This window comes from Camarhynchus parvulus, chromosome 2 (genome assembly GCF_901933205.1).
Source record: "Camarhynchus parvulus chromosome 2, STF_HiC, whole genome shotgun sequence".
Taxonomy (NCBI): domain Eukaryota; kingdom Metazoa; phylum Chordata; class Aves; order Passeriformes; family Thraupidae; genus Camarhynchus; species Camarhynchus parvulus.
The window spans coordinates 20,863,287-20,889,004 of NC_044572.1; the positions used below are offsets into that span (position 1 = coordinate 20,863,287).

Genomic DNA, 25,718 nt, shown 5'->3' on the forward strand with positions numbered 1-25,718 from the left:
AGTAAAACATGTTTGCTTTGTTACTCATCCATTCCTGCTACTCTGACTTTGTCATGAACCTCAGGCCTCCAGGCAACACAATCAAAGAAAATTGAAAGAAAGAAATTGTAGTCCTGTTTTGTTCTACACAGTTTTGTCATCTAAATACCAGTGTCCATTTCAGCACTACTAATGGACCTCCAATTTCACAGCTAGCCTGGTATCAAAAGCAGAATGTCCTGATTTATCTTTGTAGGCTGACAAGTAACATTTACTGAGCACTGAGATGCACTAGTGCAGAATGACACTAAAATCAGCACACGGGTGCTGTTTAAGACTCTCGACACAGCCGATGCATAGTTAGGGAAAGTTTGCTTTAACTGACCCAAGAGACCCCAATAGAACTGAGATGTGCAAAATTCTTTTGTGATGCCCATACAACACACTTCATGGCACTCAAATAAAAAATGTTTAAAAGCAGAATTGACTGTAATTCAATGACTAATATTTAAGCTAAATAGATAAAATAAGTATTTCAAATTTTTTAGGGTAGCGTATTCGGTTATTAGATTATCATGCACGTGCATGTAGGTTGTGCATGGTAATAGAGCTGAGCATATTGCTACAATGAAATACATTCCTAACTTTTGGGCTTTTGTGGAAGACTCTTCATTTTTTCTTTCTGACCATTCCCTTCAGTTTGAATGAAATGGTACAGCACAATATTTCCATTTTCTTTTTGTTTATCAACAGCCTAGATCTCTGGCCAGCTGGCCATTCATGAAAGCAATGATTTGTATCACTTTTCACACTGTAGAGACTGAGTAACCTGAGTGACATCTGTCACGTAGTTAATCACTTCAGAAAATGTATGAAAATGAAAATGCGTTTCACATACAAATGCTAAAAGTGGTTGCTACTACTTTTTCCTGAACACAATTTATCATTAATGTTTTCTGCTTGAACAGCTCAATATAATTTTTAGTGCATGTTATCAAGACAGTTTGTATCATTTCTCTGTGTAATTTGCATGATAGAATTTTATTATATGTCCCTTTTCCTCCTTGTGCTTCAAGGCATTTCAAATGGTGGCTGTGTCACTTGCATATGATGGAAATGTGAAGTTACTCAACCAACCCATGATTTGGAATAACTCTGAAAAGGCTTTGAAGAGCACCCAAAATTTTCCCCTTTTGCTCTACTGCCTTCTTCACAAGAATGGCCAGCCACTTAGTGCAGGAGTTGCTTTTGAATGGAGACTTTTAAGACCAGCAAGCTGCTATTATTATTAGAGAAGTGAACTTAGGAATGGCATTGACTGGATGTCATGAGGAACACTATTACCCTCACTTTCTTTCTTCTGGGAATTTATCAATAACAAACAGAAACTGCTTTTAACAATGTGATAGACAGGAGCTCACCAATTTGAGCAAACATTCAGTGTCACTCAAGTACTGTGGCCTGTGTTATGCTTTCCTTTTAGGCTTCAACGATTTCAGCAAATGCTGTTTTGTTTTGTTTTGTTTTGGGTTTTTGGGTTTTTTTTCCATACAGAGTTTTTTTTTCCATATGTTGAGTTCCCTGGGAAAGAGATGCCAACTATTAATACAGTGATGACAGTTTGTTCATGGATGGTGCAATCCCTATACAGCAGAAAACTCAAAGTCCTTGTTGACTTTAATGAGGATGTCGCAAAAAGAAAGTTTCAATAGGTGTCCATGTGATATGGTCCTTAGGCCATCTCTTTCTACTGTTCTGCCCCAAAAAGTCTGTCATTTTGAGGCAGAACAATTTTGTGGATTTTGTGTGTCTGATATGACATATGAAAGCATGCAGGAAGGGGAGAAAAGGAGCCCAGGGTATTAGAAGGGTCAATGGTATAGCTTTGGAGAAAACTTTCTTGTTGCCAAGATTTAGAAACCAACAATGAATTGCAACACTCTGCTTATATCCATAAGAAATAATCAGTTACTAAGTGTGATATGTACTCTTCTGCATTTTCTTGTCAAATCAGAATGAATTGCATGTTTGCACTATTCCTTTAGGATATTGTAGCTCTTTCAGGACTCAAAAAGTGATGTGTTTTTTTTTTTTTTTTCCTTTGCTTAGGGAATGCTGATGGAGAGCTAATAGCCAGACTTTGTGGTCAGGCTGCACCATCTGTGCCACTAGTTATAGCTGCTCCCCAGGTCTGGGTACAATTTGTCAGTGATGCAAGCACAGAAGATAAAGGATTCTCGGCCCATTATACATTTGAAGGTAAATGGCTCAATAGACTGCTGCCTTGGCTGACTGAGGCGCTTCTGAGGAGTGTTGCCAGTCATGTAGTGATATGGAGAATAGTCCTGATGGGATCAGCTCTCAACGAGGTCCTCAAAAGTTGCACAGTGCTAGCCACTATTTATATCTTCCAAAGCAAGCATATGCTAGCAGTTGAACTCTCAGATTTTCTGCCTCACAGTTGGCATTCCCCAAACCACATTTGAGATTTTGCAACACTCAGAGCAGCTGGTTGCTCTTGGGAATGGGGATGTAACAGGTAATAGCAGCCAAGTTTGACTTACTTCAGATAGGTCTCTGGAGTGCTAGCAGAGCTGAAATGCATTCTGCTGCTTGAACCTTTGCACTCATTTTGAAATCTACTTGAAACCATATTAGTGCAAATTACACCACTTTACCATTTGTGTGCCAGAACAACTACTCTTCCTGTCACAGCTGAATTTAGCCTTGGGGTATCTAGACACATCAGAAACTTTTTTACTTCATTGTGTTGGTCCAAGGATAGCCCTGCTTTGCTTAAGAGTGAGATAAACAAATGGACGATAAGGTGGAAGAGGCAGATGTGTCAGCTGGCAAAGGTTTTGCAGAGTTATATTAAGCATCAGAATAAATGCAGAGTTTCAAGGTCGTTGTATCCTTTTACTCAGTATTCAATGACTAAGATTTTAAAACTTGGAATTTCCCAGATAAATTGTTCACTTTTAACTCTATCAGCACATCTTAAATGTATTTTATTCCTATTACAAGCTGGATAATCTTCCACCCATTTGATTATAGTGTTGTGTTCTGAAAATGCATTGAAATGTTACTTTTTTTTCCTGCAGCCTGTGGTGGAGTACAGTCAGGTGAAGGGGGAGTTATCTCAAGCCCTAACTACCCAGAGCCTTACAGCAGTCTGAATCGCTGCTCCTGGGTGTTGGAAGCCCCTGAAGGTGAAACCATCACTGTGAGTAACTTGTCACAATTGTATGCACAGCAGACAGTGTGAGAAGTACCTTTTGAGTTTTGAGGAACAGATTTGAGAGAACTTGGAAAATCAGGAATGTGGAATAATTCAATATTTCCCCATTGATTTTAACTAAAAGAGGGAATGAAGATAACACAAACTGTTTGAAGATTGTCCTTTCTGAAAAACAGAAGGATCCCTGTATTACTTGACCTCCAAACATAGCACTGACTTCTCCTTTAAACAATGACTTGCTATGTTTACAAAACTTAAATAACTAATTTTATTAGAAGTTCATGGATATTCTCACTATCATGAGAATAAACATGAGGCTGAAGGAAAGTTCAGGAAAGTTTTCTTCTCTGCAGGAAAGTTTCAAGCCACTACAAAGTTACTTTTGTGTCTTACTGGTTAGTCTGGAATATAATATGATTTCTGGTACAAATTGCATCAATGAAATGTTGCTCCAATTTCCCAATAGGTATTAAAAGTTTGCCTGAGGTGCTACTTTCTTGATTCAAACACCTGACAGACCAATTTAAGCACCTTTATGACCAAGCAGTACAAAACTTAATTCACTGAACAGTCCTAATTCTTCTGCTACTTGATATTCTAACCACTGCTTATGTACTTATTTCAGGGAATACAGGATTATTTTAGTAGAACACGAGATTTCTATTTAATCAACAAACTAGTTTAAAGCAGAACTAATTTTAATCAGATGAAAGCAGATTTCTGTTTTGAAAGGACTGAGTAGCAGCATGCTCAGTGAAGGCAAACTAATTTTTTCCAGTATAAGCTGCCAGTTTCAGTTGCTGGCAAAGTTCTGAATTTAAACTATTACAGCTAAATTTGCATTTAGTCTAAGCCAGGTTCTTTTGGAAGTGAAGACAAAAGGTACAGGAAAAAATCCTATATGTTTGCTAAACTTTTCTACAAAGATCCTGTCCCCGAAACTTACTTTAAAAAATCCCAAAACTGATGGAAACAAACAGGCAGTTACTAGTGTGCATCAATATTTCAGCATCAACAAATGCTGGAGTCTATGGAACCAGCAATCTAAATGTTTGAACTGGAAATCCCAGGTGTGAGCATATCTCTCCAAGGACAAATGGCATTGGTGTGGGAGGGAGACAGGGTCAGGAGCTGCCCAGTCTGTTTATGTGATGCATCCAGGCCCATGGGAACGAGCCACAGAACTGCTTCTGTTTTGGTGGAAACAAACTTTATTTTTAGCAACTGTTAGTCTATTGATTCAAAATAATAGGAAGGAAAAAAAAAATCCAAGGCCTTCTGCTTGCATAACTAGTTACATTTCATGAGCAGAAACTTTGCATGCAGGAAAGCGGTTCAACACCTCTGCATACTCAGCACTGTTTCGAAGCACATACTTAGTTTCAAAATATGGTTAAGACACAATGATGCCAGTTTTGAATCTATGAATTCCTCTTCCACTTCTGTCTTCAAGCTAAGAAGCTGCTGTTACTTATAGTGGCAAGATTCCAATCAATAGTTGCAGGAAAGCATCATGAAGCGAGGGTCAGATTTCTGAGTGTACCCAGAACTCACTGTGCCACAATGGCTACAGGATCTGTCTGGAATTGCTTTATACCCTCCCCGAGAGTGACTGGTTTCAGCTCCTCAATGTCACCTTTGTGTGTTGCAGCTTACTTTTACAGCCTTCCACATTGAGAACCATCCAGTTTGTAAGTGGGATTCTGTTACTATCCTGAATGGTGGCTCTCCAGGGTCTCCTGTCATAGGGAGGTATTGTGGAGACACCTCACCTGGGACTATTCGCTCTGGTTCCAACAAGCTGGTCATCATCTTTAATTCTGATCACTCCATTCAAGGAGGTGGCTTTTATGCAACATGGACAGCAGAATCTTTAGGTAAGTTTGCATTAAAGAACAAAAGAAAGGCATGCCATCATCTTCAGGATCCTTGAAAGAAGACAGTACTAAAAAAGATAAGTATTTATCCAGTGCTTTCTGATCTTACACAGTGACTTCAAATTTGGATTGATTTTGTACTTTTTAAACCTCCTACTGGCAGTTTCTTGATGGCTGTAAATTGAAACCATCACCATTACCCTCCCAGCAGTGGTGTCTATTGTCAAGGACTATGAGACATTTCACTTCATGAATAACAATTGTTCCACAGTTTGGTTTGGTTTAAACACTTAAAACTAGAAAGAAGTGAGTTCCAAAACAGAGAGGCATACAGAACACCTCAAAAAGCACATGTGACAGCAGCCTAGAACTCTTGCAGTGTGATGGAGATGTTGGTACACTTCTGAAGGTGGTATATGCAAGGATTGAATGGTACATTTCTCAAAGCTACCTTCCTTCTCTTGAAATTATCATCACTCTGTAGCACACCATTTGTGCAGTGTACTTCAGGAAGTCATTAAAGGACTAAAGGTAGATGTGGCAGATGGTGGCAGGGCAGAAATTACAGCTGACAGAAATGCCAGCTCAGTACAGAAGCTGCAAACCTTCTGGATGATCCTGATCATCTTTCTGTCCACTAATGATGCAGCTGTATTTGCACAGTTAGCTGATGGAGTGTCTTCTTAAATATATCAATAGTCTGTGCTTGCATGAATATACACTGTCATTTTAGCAAGTTTTTGACACTGTTCCCTGAGATTTCATGAGCAATGAAGCCCACTCTTCAATGGTGTAGTAGACATTAGCCTACACATGCCATGTGCATAGGCAGTATTCTCTCTAAGAGTTTTTATTTATATGTATATCTAGTTTACTTTCTTCAACTTCTCATTTGTTCACTGAGAATCTCGAGGTCTGCATTCTGTATTGTGACCAAAACTTGGCTTAACATCCTTCTAAACACAATTGCCATTTCTAACAGAGAAGAATGAAAAATAACATCTTCCTATTAAATCTATTATATATTTTTTTAAATTAAGAGGAAAAAACTAGAATGTTACAAAACTTTTTTTTGCCCTTTTTTCATCCTTTTACTACACTGTATCTGAAATAATAGTACTGTACACATAACCCTAATAAATTATTGGCATGGTATTTGCAAATATGTTTCAAATTAACTAAACTTATTCTGTGTAAAATCATGAGCTGCCACAGAGCCATGACCAGCTATTGCCCTTTATAAATGAGTCTGTTAGCAATTTTTAAAGGCATGTTTTTCAGCCCATCCCATAATTCCACTGAAATCCGCAGGGCTGCCTAGGCGGGGCAGGTCACCATTTTGCCCTGGGTAAACGGATGTAGCTTGAACAGATTCACATGTGGAGCAGCAATATTTGCATGTTGCAGAGTGAGAAGAAAAAAGGACGTATCAGTAGGCTGTTTTTTGTCCCTAGAGTGCTTTTCTGAATGGCTCTCTGTCACATTGTGCATGCTGTGGGGTGTGGGGAGCCTGCAGTCTCAGATGTACTCCTGACCCCTGCACTCTTCCAAAGCAATATTCACTTCAAATTGCCAGGAGTTTATAGATGGACCTTGTAAAAGGCTATGAAGAGGCAAGAATGAGCTTGTGAAGAAAATAAAGTGAAGTACAAAGAGACACCTCTAGGGTGTAACTACCTCCCTGCTGCAGGGGCGGGAGAAAGAAAATCGAGGGGTAAATGAAGATTCAGTGAGTATCTCTCTCACTTTTGCAGCCACAGAAGCAAACAACCATTCAAAGCTGAGTACAACACCACTCAAAAATATTTAAACATTTGTCCCATCTGTTGCTATTTTTTTCCAGGCTGTGGTGGAATCATTCACTCAGATAATGGTACAATCAAGTCCCCTCACTGGCCTCAAAACTTTCCCATGAACAGCAGATGCACATGGACCATCATTACACATGAAAGCAATCACTTGGAGCTGAACTTCCACAGCAACTTCCAGATTCCAGATAGCAATGGAAGCTGCCAGACCAGTTATGTGAAGGTAAAATAATGATTTCAGATCCCTGTTTTGCATTTGTTATGGTTTGAACTGTCAAGGCTCAAAATTTGGGAAACGTAAACTAAAGTCCTTGTATCATACAGTCCATTTTCTGTGTGCTTTGTGAACTGGCCTCTATAAAATTTAAATTTTCATCGGTTCTTGAGGTTCCACCTCCAGCATCCCCAAAAATGAAAAATATCAAAAACGCATATATTATTTCAGAATCAGAAAATAATCAGAAAATAAAGCATGAAGATAAATTCTTTTCAATTACTCCAGTGAAAAAAAACCCTGTGAATTTTACACTATAATTCTACCAAACTCCTTTATAAGTACTTAGACTGTCCAGGCTGCACTTCTTTTTTTAATTTCCAGAAACAAAATAGAAATCTGATCTTTCATATGTTGTCAAGAACCATTGTTTTCAAAGTAATAGAATAGAGTGGACATGTCTTGCATTTTTCAGTGTCATTTTTTTCTCAGGCATTTGACATATGTTCAGTGGTTTTGTGTTCATTTTCTCCCCAGCAATACAACTCCCACTTGAAATAAAGGGCAAACGTAATTTTACAACATGTAGGAAGGCTTGAGCAGCTGTACATCTGATCTATACCAACCAACTTACAGTTGCACTCATTTTTTAAGGCTGTGAAAAAAACCCCACAGGGATTAGATTTGTATTTTCATAACCTGCTCCAGAAATTAATTGATGCAATGTTACAATACATTTCACTAATATGGAAGTCTTAATGCTACTCAGTAAAAGTGTTTAATTTTAAATTCCTAAACTGCCCTGAATGACATAAGCAGAACTATGTCAATTGGAGCTTTTCTCCATAGAGGAAGATCTTTGATGCTCACTTCCTTTTTCGAATGTTTAATTTGAAATGTACGAAGGGTCTGAAAAGCTGTAGAATGATGTAAGTTTCTTCCATTTATTCCAAACTGAGCAGCCAAAAGAGAGTAATCCAAAATCAATAGTGACTTTGCAAAACCTTGACCAGGCTATAGACTGTATAAATTAATCCTTTGAGCTTTCATTGCCTCAAACACCTGGTCACATGAATGAGGTGATTCATATGCTTACACTTGCAGACTCACCCTTGGCTAACCCTTTCCTTTCTAGGATGGTTGCTTGGAGAAATCATGGTTTCATGTGGTTGTACTAGTTCCACTCAATTTCCTTCAAACACGTTATTTTAAAAATCAGATATTATATATTTTTGGGTATAAACTACAGTAAAAAACTGTTCAAACTGTTCAAACGCATTAACAAAAATAATTTTATTATTAGAGTAAATAATTCATTATTTAAACTGACTTTTAAAATCCTGTCAATAAACACCCTGATTCAGGAAAATATTTAAATGTTCAGAAACATCAAACATTTATACCTATGTTTCATTTTACATGTGTCTTGAAATTCAGCACTTAAACTGTGAATCTCAAGCACATATTTAAGTAAATACCTGAAGAGGATTTCCCTTAAATACCTGCCTAAACTTGCATGTGCTTTTTAGGATCGTGGTTTGATTGAGCTTCAATTGGCTATTGGTACAATTGAAGTAATACTTTAAAACATCATGGGTTTTTTTTTTTATTAGAAAGAGTTATTATAGTAACTCTTTACTTGATTTGATACTTGTCATTGAAAAAGTAATGCAAAATAAATTTTAAAAAATATTAGCAACACTAGGTGTTGCTAATCTGATGCCTATGTATTAACCTAGCATGACAGCTTTGATTTTCATTTACTGAATAACATAAGGATTACCTGTAATAATTACTTGTATACACAGATATGCATATTCTTAAGTTGTATGGAGTTAAGTAAGCAGAGATAAAATGGAAGTAGTTAATGATATGCATAAAATGTTTTTTCTCTTGTTCCTGGACCTGATCTATGTTTGCTCTGTTACCAGCAAGGGTTCAAGCAAATGGCCTCCAGATGCCCTTCAGAGGTTCCTGGCAACCTAAGTTATTCACTGTGACTCACTCTTTGGAGGAACCTTTTTGTCTCCACTGACTGTAGTAATTAGCTCCAATTTAGAACTCTTAGATTCACTGTGAGGTGAATGCTACCCTTAGTCTGCGGAAAGAAAAACTGCACATGTAATTCCTGTTGGGTTCCCACAAACTACTTAGACTTTGAAAGCACTAAACCATTTCCAATCTGTCCTTGCCAGGTGTGGAGAGGAAATAATGAAGAAGCAGCAGCTTTGTTAGCCACAGGATGTGGAAGTTCAGCTCCTGATCCTGTTGTTGCTCCAAACAATGTGATAACTACAGTATTTCAGTCTCAGGATGCTCCTGCTCCAGGTTTCTCTGCATCTTTCACAAGCAGTAAGTAATATTAAAGCCAGATGGCTGCTTAATTAGTCCATTATGATTAGTTTGACCTGTGTGTAGCAATTCAGACCCCAGTGCAACAAGGTACTGAAGCTTCTGCCCAGATATGTAAACCAAGAGTTTCCATACTAAGTGCAATGAACTCAAGTGTCAGACTTGCCCAAGATGCAGCTCTATTTTTGTAGTTATTCTCAGCCACCTTTGCCTTTTCAGTGTGCTGAAAAGAATAAATAGGCTTTAAATTTTAAAAATTCATAGTTAATCTGCATGGAAACGAATGCTTTATTTTTCTTAAAAAGACATTTGTTTAACCATGGTATGTGCTTTCTACCAGAAGCTGAAAAGGTACTGCTCAGCTGCTGTTGGTTGCTTGGGTTTTTTGTAGGATTCTGCCAAAGGAAACCACTTGCCCTTCATGGCATTCAGATGAAAACAGAAACGAAGTGCTTTGAGGGAAACACCACTGAAGCATTCAGAATTCTGAATTGAAACCACTTTTGTTTTTATAATGTTTGCACTAACATAGTCACAATCTCAGTGGAGACAGTCACAGGCTTCATATGCCTGTTCCTAATCTTGTACCAGCGTTTCACTGTGCACTTCATTCTTTTAAGCTTTTGTCTTAAAAAAGAGAGACAAAGGCCATGCAAGTCTGTGGGATCCAAAGGTGCTCCATGAAAATAAACTGGTGTGTGTGCCTGAAAACTTCTGGGTTGTAAAGCTTTCCTGCCTCTGCATACAGCTAAGCAATGCAGAGGTGGCCTTGCATCCTTGCATTTTCCTGGAAGTCAGGCATGAAACAAGAATGGCACCACTTACACTAATGTGGGCATTTTCAAATAAGGTTCCTGTGCCCCAGTAACGCCCCCTCCAATTCAGACACATTTGAATGGACTAAGGGATTTTGAAATGTGCGGGCTCCACACCCACAGGAACAGCAGTGCTGTGTCCTCCTGGTCAGGGCTGTGGGCCTATGGGCTGCTCTTATCCAAGAGTGTGACACTCTAGGTGGGACAGCCCTACATTTCCCGAAAACACTGCTCTGGGTATGTGTAAGACCTGCCTTTCCCATTATGGTATGTGATACTCTCCCTGGTTTTTTCACCAGGAGAGATGAGGTCCTTGTGTACATTACTGAGTTTTTTACTGCAAACCCAGAGTAGTATTATCACCAGGATTATAACTGTGCTTTATTTATTTATTTGCAGGATGTGGAGTAAATTTCACTGGCCCTGAAGGAAGTATTGTCTCTCCAAACTACCCTAGTCAGTACGGTAACAACCTGAACTGCAACTATATTATTGATCAGGGACCACAGTCACTGGTGATCCTAGAATTTGAGACTTTTGACTTGGAAGGTAACTGGTTCTTCATAATTTCAGTATGCATTATGAAGTGTAATTTCTTACTTGAAAGCATACAAGTCTTCAGTCATGGAAAATCACTGATGGTAGAAGTTGCTGGCCCATTCTGAAAATCTTTTACAGATGAACATTTATAGTTTTCAGGGTTAGGTTTTGAGTCACTGAATTCTCCCAGTAGAATGAAGAGAGATTTCACCTGTTGAATATCTTGCAGCGATGGTTTTGGGAATTTGCCAGTTTCTTGGAATATAAAAGCGATTGTGGCTAATCTGGGTCTTTGTTTCTGTTTGTGTGTTTGTTTGTTTGTTTGTTTTCCCTTGTCTTACAATCCTTTTTTTTTTCTTAGGCCTGCTGTTTTCCTTTTCAGTGCATCTGTTCCTTAACTGATAAAATAGATATAAATACACACAGATGTTTTACAAGGATGTAAGAACACAGAAATATGAAATTAGGTGAAAGACTACAGCAAGGGGAAGTGCATAAGTGATTGCCGTGTACATACCAGTAACAAAAGTCCCTCTTGTGATTATCAAATTTAGCAGCATTTAGCCAAGAAATAACAAGTATAGTATCCTGATCACATATTGGTGTGAATGATAAATCTTTCTCAACCTTGATAATTTTTATGTGTGGATGTGCCATGATAACACAGAGGAATCCAAAGTACTTGAGTGGCATCACATATTTTGAGGCCATCTTAATCTGGTTCCCTTGAAGTGACCAGTCAAAGAGATATTGAGTAGTTTGATACTAAGTTGGGTTGTGCCATTTGTATTTTTCTTCAGACCCAACAATAAAGACAGAAAACAGTATTCTTTTCTTTTCTTTTCTTTTCTTTTTAAGTTTCCAGACTGTTTTGAATTCAAAAGTATTCTGATTCAGACTTAATTTAGGTCTGAGATAAAAATTTGTTTTGACTATGATTTTATCTGAAGTATTTTTTTATCACCTAATAAAAACTGCTACTTTAAGAATTTTTAAAAATAAAATATAAACCACAGAAATTATGTCATTTCTTCACATAGAAGACACTGTTATTCAGCAAAGGCACTAAGCATTAGGCTGAATGAGATGGTGCCAATTTTGACAACTCTTTGACTACATTTACTAATCTGCATTCTGTCTGTGCATTCAGTTAATTTTATAAATGGATCCAAGCTTTTATTATCAAGAGGGTTAAAGCAGAGAGGCAAGTGACACAGACATAATAATAAACATAGATCTAAATAAATACTAAAAATATTCTGTTTCTTGCAGGGCAGTTTGTTCCTTTATTTTTATAGGGCTTCCTTAGGCTATGCTGACTAAAAGTCCTTAGTCACATGAAAGAGCTGTGGATATGAGCTAATGGACATCTGGTTAGCAAAGACAAAGTATGACACTCTCCAGTAGCTGGTTACTAATATTTTTCACAAAATCTTAAAATACAGCCCTGCAGTAAAGAAAAATCACCTGGGTCTAAATTGTAAAGAAGATTGAAACCACCATCTTGAAAACTATCATTGCAGAAATGAAAAATTATTCAGCAGTCACCCTGACTATATTTAGCACATATCTAGCATTAAGGGTTTCTAGTGTGAGCTCCATTAGTTCTTTTGCAAAGGCAGGACAATATTTGGCAGCATCTGTTAGAAACGTTTCTAGCTCTTCCATATGCTAGGAAGCATTGCACCTACTTAGATTGCTGCTGAGAGTGGCCTTTAAAATTGTAACCATGCTATTACAGATGTTCTAGATTGGATTTTAAAGTTTAGCTGCATGTCTAATTAATGTAATCTATTAACTATTTGACCTCTCAAAAGAAATCTATTTTTTCCATAGTTTTTAGGTAAAGAAATGAAATAATGCCTGTAAAGCATGCATATCTCATTGACTCGAACAAGTTGAGATATCTTCTCCAGAAAATTAGAAGGCAGAAGTTAATAGTCAGTAATGCAGTGACACAGTGCTACAAAATGGAATGACTTAATGGGTTAGTCACAGATCTCTGCCTCTGAAAACATAACAGTAGTTATGATGAGAAGCCTCTTCTGAGTGTAAAGAATGATTGAGGCTGGAAACCCACAGCAGTGATACAGCATCAGTACCTGGAACCAAACGAACGTGACATGCATGTACTAAGAATTAAATATGTATTAAGCACTAAATATAGCAACAAGCAGAGCAAGAGGGAACTTGGGGAAACTGCATTTGTTTCAAAACTTTATCTAAACTGTCTGCTTCTTGGTGGGTAGAACAATTTTTATCTCACTTTGAGCCCCTGAAAATATACCTCTAATTTAGACATTCACCCAGATTTATCTCCTAGTGGTGGAGATAAACTCAGAACCAACTATATTGTGCAGGTGGAGTCAATTACTTTCCGGAAACCTCTCTCACTCTCTTTACCTATTGACTATTGCAGGAAGCCATAAACAATAGCTTACACAAGATACTTGAGGCAGGAAAACATAGGCAAGATGAACCCCATGAATGGAGCTTGGCTTAGTTTCTGTGCTTTCCTTGCAGTGTTCAGGATGTTTATTCCTGTGCCAAATTGAAAATGGTCATAGAACCTCTTTTTTGATTTGCCAGTTTCAGGAAGTTGCATAAGCTGCCATGTGCTGCTTGTACTACCACTTGCATTGTTCTGTTTGATTATTTTATAAAGAACCAAACAAATAAGGGTGAGTTTTTGTTATCCCAGCCCAGCTTCTGCAGTGATGAATGTCTTCCATATGCTCTCCCTCCTTGGTTCAAAAGTCTACAAAAATCACACATTAGAATTAATAAAAATCCCTTATTTGTCTTTCGTGTTGGACTAAGAAGTAATTGATTTGGACAATTTACCCAAAGTAATTTGGACTTTCTTGTTGGACTAGGAAGTAATTAATCACATTCAATTTCTTGTCCATTAGGTTTATTCAGATGAACATCCTGACAAATTCTCTTTTAGGACAGCTACAGTAATGTATTGTTAAGTGGCTGTAATACTCTTCAAGTGTGAGTATAACACACAATAAAGTCTGAGTCCCAAATAATGGGAAATAGGGAAAATGGATGTAGGCTTCCTGTTGTATCTGCTTTTAGAATTCTGTAATATTTATACTCTGTCCATACAAGACAACTGCTTTCTGTTTATACCACATTGATCTAAAAGGTTTTAATAACTTGTTTATTTCTCCTTTTTAAAAAAAAACATGTTTGCAATTTTGCAATCTGGGATAGGGTCACAGCTTTGTTTTGGAGTCTGCTCTATCTGCTTTCTCAACTGTTACTAGGCAATTCAGAAAATAGATAAATTTAGCAATATAGTATTTTGAAATAGAATATATATGAGAAAGAATTTTAATTCCTTGCTTTCAAAACAATATCTTGTGCTACAGAGCTGGTTCATATATTGCACAGTGATATGTTTCTAGGTAATGCTTCTACTTTAGGAATTCCTAGTTGTACTGCCATTTATATCAGAAGCTGCTATTGTGAAAAAAAAAGCCTTATAATTTTAAGTTTTACAGCCTTTAAACAAAAAGACAGGTTCTACCTCAATACTAAATGAAACAGAATCTATGGCTAAAGACAGAGAGATAGAAAGAAGACATTGATATTAATGACCAGACAGTCAGGAGCCCAGATTTGGTCAAGGTTTTTGTGCTGGCATCATATCAAACAAATGATTTTATGGACAATAATGAGACTGGACAGAAATTTCTGCAAAGTGGAAAGGAGACAACCCAAAGGCATATTTCAAAATGTGATGCAAGGACAACTGAAGCTCTTATCATGTGAACTTTGGGTCCATGTATCAATGCTGAATGGTGCCAAGAAATGATAAATAGAGCACAGATAGATAACAAAGGGCCTTGAAAGCAAATGCATGCAGCAGTTCAAAGAAACATAATGTCAGGCCAAATAAATGATCTCTCCAGAAGTATTTGGAAGAAATATTGTCAAGGCTAGAGGAATGAATGGAAGCATAGGAAAGAGTTTATCTTAAAGATAGTAACTGGAAAATTATGAGGTCACCAACACAGAGAGAGCAGTTGCATCCATTCTCGCAAATGAGATTATACAGAGCTAATGTGGAGGTAAGGAGGACAGGACAGAAGATATCTCATTGAATCCTCATGGATGAATCAGAACAGAGGATACAGTAATACCAGAAGGATGAGCAAAAGCTCTTAGTAGACAAAGTTTTATGAAGAAAAACAGTGCTGACTATGTGGAAAGTGCCTGTCAGCTCAAAGAGGATGTTGGTCTGACATCTGGCTACGATCAGATCTCTGGAGACTCATGAAAGCAATTTCATTGTAGCGTAAGGGACAGAAACTGGTCTAGAAAAGATCTAAGATTATATGATTAGAGGAAAGAAAACCACAGAGAATAATTGTCGATGATTTGCTGAGTATGTGTAGAGGCTAAAAGTATGACATGAAGAGAATCTGAATCTGAGGAATATTTACAGAATAATCCATTTAGATTGGTGAGAAATTTAAAAAAAAGTGTAAACAAGAGAATGAAGTACAGGATAGAGATCAAACAATGACTAGTCTTGCCAGAATTTATGAGTCATAAATCATATTGGCCCAAACAATAAGGATTCAAAACTAGAAATTAAGACCTTTTTCTCACATTCCTTCATCAACCATCTCATTTTTTCCAGTGCAGCATTGCAAATCAACTTGTGATAAATATTAGGGACCTTGGCTTTGCTGTGAAATTAGTTCCACTTCATACCTTTCTCTGGTATTTTCAGAAAATTACCTAGGTTGCCTTCTTAAATCTTTCCCATCTTGAAAATACTCATCTCAATTTATTTTTGTTTTATTTGAATTTTAAGATTTATTTATTTGAATTTTAAGATTTATTATTTTTAAAAATTTTATCACCTCATCAAATATTCCAAAACAGTGTAGGAAATGAAGAATATTTTAAATAATTATTTTATTAACAATGTTATCAGCTATCTGATGTGGCTTGGTTACTCTCACTAGAGTCAGACAAGCACCATATTCTGTATTGACATAATTGCAAAGCATGTAATGCCATATTTCTGTATTGACATAATTGCAAAGCATGTTAGCATACATTGTCTTCATTGAGACAGAAGGAATTTTTAAAATTCGGCTTCCAGAGATGATCTAAGATACATCTGACTGCTGAGATCATTCTGTTGTTCTCATGGAACAGAGTTATCACTCCATTCCTGCTTGTCATCCTAGTCAATACGAGTTATCTTGTTTCCTGCAACAACTGTAAGCAAGTTGTTTTGACTGGACAATCTGCAGGAATAAATCTGCTACAAGATTAGGCTCAGTGTCTCTCCTGTTAAATTTAGGTAATTCCCCATTAATACTCTGCAGTTTAAGTAACTGTCCCATTATTGCTTACAGGTCACTAAACACAATAACTTAATAAACATGTGACAATCCAGCTTCCAGTAAGCTTATAAAATATGAAAAAGACAAAGAGAATATCAAGTTATCCTTTAGGTTTAACAACTAATGAAGTAGGCAAAAACTGTGTGCTGTGTTTTTCACTGACAGCATTAATTCAGCTTTCTTGCAAAACCCACACGGCTGTCTTCTTGCTCCCACCACATATCCCTTGGTGGTGCCAGCCTGGGTACACACAACCTCTCCCCTGCTTATGGCTCCCAGCTGGGCAGGGAGGTGGTGACATGGCTCTGAGCTCCCAGGGTGCTGCTGGATGGTGCTTGGTAGGTCTCTCACAGCCCCTGAAAGTGTAGCTTGTCCTTTGGGTACTTTCCCCTGGCAGTCTTACTCAGCTATTGACTTTTTGGTCACCTCAGTATAAGAAAGACATTAAACTATTAGAGAGCTTCCAAAGGAGGGCTATGAAAATAGTCAAGGGTCTAAAGGGGAAGCCACGTGAGGAGTGGCTGAGATCACTTGGCCTGTTCAGCCTGGGGGAGACTGAGGGGAGACCTCACTGCAGTTACAGCTTCATCATGAGGGGAAGCAGAGGGGCAGACACTGATCTCTGTGGTGCACAGTGACAGGAAACAAGGGAATGGCCTGAGATTTTGTCAGGAGAGGTTTAGGCTGGATATTAGGAAAAGGTTTTTACCCAGAGAGTGTTTGGGCTGGCTGCCCAGGGAAGTGGTCACAGCACCAAGCCTGACAGAGATCAAGAAGTGTTCGGACAGTGCTCTCAGGCACATGGTGTGATTCTTGGAGATGGCGCTGTGCAGGACCAGGAGTTGGACTTGATGGTCTGGGTGGGTCCCTTTCAACTCAGCACATTCTGTCACTCTGTGAAACTGACATGACTTTCGTATTTTTGAGATCTTTCACCTTAGTCAAATCTGTTCGCAAACAGTGAGGGACTAGAAAGTCCTGAAGGTAGGGCAGGAGTCAGAGAAAACAGCTCATTCCTCCAGAAACCTGATTGCAAATGAGAAGCTTAAAACGGTGGGGAAAAAATAATAGAATGCTGAACTCCCTATTTCTGTGTTCCTTTTTTTCCTGCTCAGCCTAATATCTGCATTGATTTTCTCCCCAAAATAGATTGCTTTAGAAAATCACTGCAAGATCAAATTTCCTTTTGACTTTTCCTTGAGCCAAGCTGAAGACCCTGAGTTTAGGTACTTCAAAGTTTGAGGAAAATCAGAAGGAAATAAGTCAGCTCTGAAACTTGCTGGTGTATGGACTACTTTTTGATTTTTCAAAAATCTCACTCTAAATTGTTTAAAATTCCCTGCAGTGAATGCTGAATTCTGCATTAGGGGAAGGAAATTCCAGGTAGCTGGTTGCCTGTAACAAAAAGTGCATTGCTTTTATCTGCAGAGGACATCCATGCTTTTGTTGCGTCTTCTTACCTCTTCACAGATAGTGTTCACTCAACTGTGAACTCCCCCAAATTCAAGGGGCCTGGAGCATTTTCCAGATCATAGGATGTGTTGAATGAGACAAATCTGATGTCTTACATACAAGGCCTCTTTGCCTTTTTTTGCCAAAGTTTTACTGCATGTTAAAAATTGACCTTTGCTTCCTCAGCAAGCAAAGGAAATCCTGAGATCCCTGGAATGGAAAGTAATATAAAATTTCATTCTTCTCCTGGATTAGGTCTATGTAGTTGTTGCTCAGTAAATCACATGTAAAACATGCTGCTAACACTTCTGCACTCTGTGTCCATGCAGCCCCAGCACTCCTGAGCAGAATTTGTCTTTATGATGGAGTGAGCATCTTCAGTGGGAAGAGCACAGCCGCTCATCACCTCATCACTCTCTGTGGCAAGGAGCTCCCTGCCCCAGTCAGCGTCTTTGGACCCATGCTGCTCAACTTTTACACTGACTCCCACATTGTGGGCTTTGGATTCCAGGCCAGATACAGAGCCATTGGTGAGCATGCACTCTTCTGTATTTGAGATGGTAGAAATATTCTGGATAACTGCTCTGTGTGTATTAACACCCTGAATGATGTGTTACCTCCTGATTCTCATTTCTAGACTTTCCATGGGACCAAGTCAGGAACTGAAATATTTTCCATCTCTGTACAAAGACATGCAACCATTTTTGGCAGATTTTGGTTCGTTGGTTGTTCTTTGCATTGTTTAAGGAGAAACATCACTAGTTTCTTTAACTGATTAATTTTTAAAGATTTTATCGCTTACAGGAGAATGGTCTAATTCTCAGTTATACTAAAATTACATGATACAATATGGGAAACAGAACAGGTAAATGGACACAGCTATATGCCTCCCATTGTATACCCTCTTGCAGTGCCAGGAATGAATGTAAATAAAACTTGGGATATAGATTTATTTTTATTTTTTAATAACTATTTTCACCAAAGCTCTTTTGTCATTCACAAGAGATCTCTTATGTTTTAAAGAGGAAATTTGAATTCAAACAAGAAATTTCTGTGTTTAGAATTTACATCTACACAAATATCCCAGAAGATTGATTTTATTTGCAAAACAAATTTTAATATTTTCTAGGTTTAACTGGTAGAGACCACTTTTATGTTGGAAAGTATTATTTTCTAACTGCAAAGTGTGAGTTTAACTTTGGTATTTCCCTTAATGCATTCCTCATGCAAACCACAAAAGCATAAAGCTAAATTCTTTATGTGAAATGAATGGTCTGTTACAGATAAGAAAGAGGGACTGGCACTGAGAAATGACAATGTGCAGTTACTCATGGAAAAGACCTTTATAACTCACTCAAGTCAGTTGCTGCTATCTGACTTGTGACTTGTGGCATTTGAGAAGGATAACTGGAGCTTTATTAGCTTGCTGTTGTATACAACACAGATTCTGCCAATTAACATTCCTCTTCCCCAGAGTTGCATTGTTTGCTGCAAAAAAATGAAAAAGGCTCCCCCCTCCCAGTGTAGAATAATGCTGATTCTTTATCTTCCAAACTCCTGTTCTTTATCTGCCAGTTCTGCAGGCTGCCAGCCTGAGCCATCAGGGGCTCTGCATCCAGCAGCACCCTGTATGGGACTGTCTTTGTTAAGGTGGTGGCCTGGGCAATGCCATCTTCTTTAAAACATGAAAAACTGTGTGTGGCTCACAGCTCAGAAGCTCAGAAGCTTATCAACAGGATGCAGGGAGATTTGGGGAAGCTTTTTTTTTTTCCTCCAAGTTTAAGATTATAAAATGAAGGCTGAAGCTAACAATGGAGATTAGAGGTTTTGTTCCCTGAAGGCCTGAAACTGGGAACAAACATTAGCCACATCCTGGCCTCATTTGCATCCATGGTGAGAAACCCTGAGAAGCCAAGCAGTGCCTGGAGTTTAGAGTTGCAGAGTTTAACTTTCTTTTCAGCCAGAAAGCAAATATTCCATCCTCCGGCCCAGCCAGCCCACAGTGCTGGTGAGTCCCAGCCCAGGGTGAAGGGGGGAACAGGATCAGTGGTACCTGGAGACTCCTCTGTGCATTTCTGTGCAGAGCAAATGCTGCAGCAATGCTCCTGCTCTGACAGGGTGTTGACAGAGGATGAGGCTCTGCATATATTTGTTCCAGAAATGTCAGAGATGGGGTTATGAGGGCAGTTGTGGCTAATTAGAGGTTTCCATGGGGCCAGGATGTGGATGAAGGAATGTCTTTGCCCACATACCAGCCAGGTTTCTTTTGACAAGCTAGAATGAGTGCAGAGATATTCTCTCTCATGCTGCTGCATGAGGCACCCATCCCTCCCTGCTGCTCCCTGGACCTCCTGCAGGACATTTGCAATCAGTCTCAGTCTTTTCCTGCTCAGTGCCAGTGCCATTTGGTGTGGATTAGTAGGAATCTGTTACTGCAGTGCTGGTTAGTCTTCCACTGCAGAGCACAGCCTGACAGACATCTCACATTTAACAGCTCTAGGCATGACCGTGAACACTGCTCCACATTTATCAAGGGTCTTTCTTTCCTTGCAGGTAAACTTCTGAAAGAAGTATGAGAATTAGGACCAAACTAGTGTTCAGACACTAATCACTCTTTTTTCTGTTTCCTCCACAGCTTGCGGTGGCATTTTCAATGACTCTAATGGTGTTATCAGCAGTCCCGGCCATTCACATCTTGATTATCACAACAACATGAACTGCTCATACCACATCACAGTTGGAAATGGCAAAGTAGTGGCCCTGAAGTACGTAATCCCAGTTTGTCATTAAGGGAACAGAGAGGTCTCTGACTCCAGTTAAAGCAGAAATTATTGACAATATTTTCTGTGACTCTCCTTTTCCAAGGTCAAAGCCAAACTGAAATAAGGGATAGTTACTGAAGTCACTTTTATCAGCCTAAGGCTCCTCTCCATCTTTCTTTTTAACATTTTAGGTAAAAAAAATCACAATTTTAAGTTCCCACTTTGGTTACCGACAAGACAGAGAAATTGTAAAAATGCAGCTCATGCTTTTTAGTTAAATTCTGTCAGCCTTTGAGAAGTTTATACAAGAAAAATAATAATACTTTTAGAAGGGTAGTAATCATTTTATAGCCAAAGTAATAATAGCCACCCAAAAATAGTGTATTTCTGAGTGTATGCTGTCTTGCCTAAGAGAGGGAGATTATTGCCCCAAAATCTTGCCACTGAGAAATTAAAAACTGATCTGTTCTCTATCATGTGGTTGTGAATTAGGAGCACATTTTCCAGCTAAGACGAGGACTCACTGGCCTACACTCTGCACCTGCATTTTTTAGGCCACTCACGTGCCCAAGAAGATTGCAGCCTGAGCAATTGCAGAAGTGAGAGAGGCTGTGTTTGCACAGGAGAGACCTCCTGCTTCATAGAAAGCTGAGGTGTGCTCACAGCTTGCCTTGCAAGAGGCCCAGTGGCTGAGGGACCCCATTTCTTTGAGGCTTGTTGGCTGAAGGGTTTTGCCATGCATTTAATAATTGCTTGGTTTATTCCTGAAGAGATGTGTTTGGTCTGTACATGGCTTTGGCTACTGAGAGTACTTGGACCTTTCCTCAAGCACTAAAACACACATAGCACAGGAAAAGAACCGAAAATGTGATACCTAAGGCTCCAACTGTGTTTTACAGATTCAACAGCTTCCAGCTTGAACTATCTCCCTCCTGCTACAAAGATTATGTGGCCGTGTATGATGGCTCAGATACTCATGCTCCTCTTCTTGGGAAATTCTGTGGCTCAGAATTGCCTCCAGATATTAAGAGCTCCAGTAGTAACTTGTTCCTGGTGTTTAGCACTGACTTCTATGGAGAAGACAGGGGATGGAAAGCATCTTTCAGAGAGGCTTTAGGTATGTGTATTATCAGACTCCTAATCTGCTGGTGAGTAATTTCTTTTTTTGAGGAGCAGTTGTGACCTCCCTCTCCAGGGGTGAGTGAAGCAGAAGAATGTTTCTGATTTTGTGAAAATTGAGTGAACTAAGCTAAATGCTAGGCTTATGGGATCCCTGCATTCCAGTCTGGTTCTGAACTGATCTCCTTCATTCCTTGCTACCCTTTCCCTGCCTCTCTGAAGGTAAAGGTCTTTCTTGGGTGACTGAAGGCCTAGCAACACCAAAAGACCTCTCTTTTGGCAGAAATACAGCAATACCTTAGAATTCTTATTCTTCTGTAGTCAAAGGTTGGTGATGTGCTAAAGATGCTTCCTTTCAATCTATGCTCACTTTCCATTTCCTTTCAGTTTCCCTCACACCATCTAAAGAGCTAAAGTGTTGAGGTCAGTTAAGATTGTGGTTCCACACCAGGCATCGCTGTGCTGATTTCTACTGCTTTGTGGGATCATTCTGAGTAGCTGGCCATAAAATAAATGGGATCACAGTAAGAAGGCACTGGATGCCCTTTGGTTTGATGGATGGAAGAATAAGGGGCAGAGTTTGATTATTACCTTAAAAAACATTTAAATGTAAAGATCAAAGTGTAAAAGGAGATTTTTATCTCCTTATCTGAATTGTTTAGGGATGGTAAGCAACAAATTACTATTACTTGCAAATTGATTTCATGTCATCTCTACTACTTTCCTGTATAATTAACTCCATGTCTTTGTGGTCTAGAAAGAAGTAATTGTCTGGTTTGCAAAGCTGACGCTCAGACAGATGAGAATGAAAGGCCTTTGTGGCAGAACAAACATAGTCTTCTGCTGAGTCACTGAATCCCCTCCCTCTCCCTCGCCAGTGACTTTCTCATTCGATAGTCTGAGAAAGTACTTACAGATAAGGAAAATAACTCTGGTTCTACAGGCCTTGCCAAGAAAAATATTCCCACAGAACCTCATAGTTATTATATTATTAACTCTTCCTTTGCTTCACTAAAGTAATTGCTACAAGAACGCTTAAGACCTTGTGAATGGGCTTTAAATCTTGTGAATGGTATTCCAGGTAACTTAACGTTTGTCCTGGTTGCTTCACATGTTGCTGTCTTTAAGTGCTGAAGTATCAGTTGTTATAGATCCGCTGCAGCCTGGGTTAGTATTTCCAGGGTGAGATCATCAGGAACTCCCCAAGCTCTTCCCCTTCCTGTTGGCATTTAATCAATTTTTTTAGCCACTGACTTTAGATTTATTTGTGCAACTTGCCAGATCTTCTTCTTAAGCGCACAACAGAGCACAAGCCAAGCTCTTCAAGTCAGCACCCTGCCTGATAATTTCCTAGAGTGAGGAGAAGCCTTTTATGAATAAACTTTGACATCCCTTAGATGTTTTGGAGGGACATTTCTGGAGGCTCCCGAGGAAAACAAGGTTAAGATGTTGCATGGGTTATTCAGGGGCTATGAGTTGCAAGTTATAAAAGATGCCCAGGAGGAGGTATGGGTTGTGTGACAAAGAGCCTGTGGTGGTGAAGTGCTTAATGGTAGGTCATCTCTCTTCATTGTGGGAAGCAAGCCACAGGGACTAAACCACACAGCCTTTAGCAAGGATCTTGGCAGTCCCATGATAACACAGAACAGCCAAAAAGAAGAAAAGCATATTACAAAAGGAAAACATGAGTCACATCCTATAAATGTTTCCAGCTTGGCTTGCCTAAAAAACAGAGCCAGGAAAATCTGTGACACATCTTTGTACTATGAGGTCTGAGATTATGGTTCAAATAAAAGAGAATATAACCATGAAGATCTAAAAGCCTGTTATTCTACATGGTGCTTTAGAGAAGCTCCCTCATGTCTGTTAAAAGATAAAACCCATGTGGTTTTGTAAGAGTAAAAATGCAATCAGATGACAATTCATAATGATAAATCTCTTGAATAATGAAGATGGTATCTGTAGAGAAACAAGAAACCTCATTCTCTGTTGGATGACAACGAGCACATTATTCTCTACTTGCCCCAGGGAAACACAACTGGATAACATAATTATTGCTCTATGTTTCATGTTGTGAGTGACCCTGATTATGTATTGGAGAGAAACAATGTACTGTTTCTGTTTGTAGTAAACTAAATTATTTCCTTTCCCCACAAGCTCTTCCAATTTCTTTCCTGATTAGGCTCTTTAAGGAATACTGCCTACATCTAGGATTATCCAGGCACTCAAAGAGTTAAACCCTGAAATTTCTGTAGAAACCTTCCCTGATTTTATTAAAACAATAATGATCCATCCTCCAACAGAATATTCAAGGTCTCCTCACTAGACAGAAAAAGGACACTAAAAGAAAGTCTGAAATAGTGTTCATTTGGCCATTTAGCAACACGTCATCCTTCTTGTCAAATATGTTTTATTTCCCTGTGCTACTCCATACACTGTGTAATAAAAAGTGCACAATTCACAGGCAGCATTCTTTGTCATTACTCTGTGAGATGGTGTGCTTGAGGCAGGGGAACATATGGCCCTTGTGATGTGGTTCAGAGGGTTTATCTTTACACTATTTCTGCTGCTAAGTTTGGGCACTTATCAGCCTCAGATTTGGAATCACTTGGACATCCTCTCAGGCAGATCTGGAGAGCTGGGCTGACTGGAAGATACCAGCTTGCTCCAAGTGTTAGATTTGTGGAAAGCCAGACTTCTCTTAGCTTAGTTACCACTGACCTTTTTCTGCCTTTCTTTTCAGTCTGTAAAGTGAGAAATATAACTCTTTTCCACAGCAAGCATGTGCTCCTCTAGACAATCAATAAAAGGATGAGAAGATAGAAATCAATATCAGCTTAAGGCATTTGGTTACATGAGATGTCTCTGTGAAGGAAGGAAAGCTAAGATCCCTCCCCAAAGAAGGAGATCGGCATGTACTGAGCTTGTGACTTGGCTAAAGATCTCCTGATTATCTCTTAAGCTCTAAGGGAAGACCTGAGTTTTTTAACTGACCCTGGCTGGCAGGGACAGAGCCTGCACACACCTCTGCCATCCCTGCTGTAATAGCACAAATAGCACTTTGGTGACAAATGGAGCTTCTGCCTATTCCCATTCAGTAATGGGTGACCCTCTCACCTGAACTTGTGATCCCCTGAGGCATATGATACAAAAGCTAAGAAGACATAAATATTTGGGGCTTTTTCTTGTTTTAAAGAGTCAGAAATCCCTGTTGGGAGATATAGCTGTGACCTCATTAACAGGAAGTCATTTCTCCTTGAAAGCTCTCTGCTGATGTACATTGCTTCATTGTGCCAGTGATGAAAAATGCCTCTAAACCATCAGGGCAGGGGGTCCTCTGAAATGCAGGTCTGCTCACTGAGGCTTTCTAAGGAATTCACATGGATGTACAAGAAGCAAAGTGTTGCATATGGTTAGATAAGTGAGTTGAGTCAGAAGGCTCTTCCTGAGCTGTATTCACATAATGCAGGTAGAACAGTAACAGCTGGGACAGTGGAGAAGGTGGGGTGCAGGAGGGCAGGAAGATTGCCTGCTTTTTCTCTACTGCCCTAAATTCTGCTTGACTTCAAGCTGTGACCAGCTTTTTCCCCCCTCTCTTTTTTATACTCTCTTTTGTGAGCATGCAGGAGAAATCCAAGTTTATGCATTGTGAAATATGAGCATTGTGTACTGCATAAATACCATTGTGGTCCCTTGTTTGCATTATTTTAGGGCTTATGAGCTCATGGGCCACAATTCCACTGCACAAGGCACTGCACAGGCAGAATAAAGCAACAATCTAATGTCACAAAAAGATTATGATTTAAACACAAGATGAAGAAAACCCAATGGATATACACAGGCAAGAAGAATAGGGCAGCCACAATGAGAAGACTAGTATTGCTGGCTCTAGGGCAGGAGAAATGTCTCCTAAACCTTTGGCAACCATTAGGCTGTTGGAATGTTAATTCCTGAAACAGCCCATCCTCTACATTGTCCTCAGTTTGCTCAATTTTTCCCTCTAGGATCTCTCTATTCTTTTTATACAAATCATCATTTCTATTGAATGAATATTAATCATTTTACATGAGAAAAATAATCATAAGCAAGTAGAATTTAGAAGAATAATAGCTGGAAAAAATTAATCTTCCCTGATATACCAGAAAACTGCATTCATAGGTAATTTACATAAATAATCTCATTTG

At 38.9% G+C, this 25,718-nt stretch overlaps 1 protein-coding gene across 1 annotated transcript in view; it reads left to right on the forward strand.

Annotated features, from left to right (window-relative positions):
• CUBN (cubilin) overlaps positions 1–25,718 on the forward strand; it is a 142,328-nt gene that overhangs the window by 103,120 nt on the left and 13,490 nt on the right. The window contains exons 51-59 of the mRNA XM_030971133.1: positions 2,089–2,238; positions 3,084–3,205; positions 4,872–5,097; positions 6,941–7,128; positions 9,315–9,471; positions 10,686–10,835; positions 17,983–18,183; positions 20,289–20,418; positions 21,315–21,532. Of these exons, the coding sequence (XP_030826993.1) occupies positions 2,089–2,238; positions 3,084–3,205; positions 4,872–5,097; positions 6,941–7,128; positions 9,315–9,471; positions 10,686–10,835; positions 17,983–18,183; positions 20,289–20,418; positions 21,315–21,532 (1,542 nt within the window). The remainder of the gene's footprint in view (positions 1–2,088; positions 2,239–3,083; positions 3,206–4,871; positions 5,098–6,940; positions 7,129–9,314; positions 9,472–10,685; positions 10,836–17,982; positions 18,184–20,288; positions 20,419–21,314; positions 21,533–25,718) is intronic.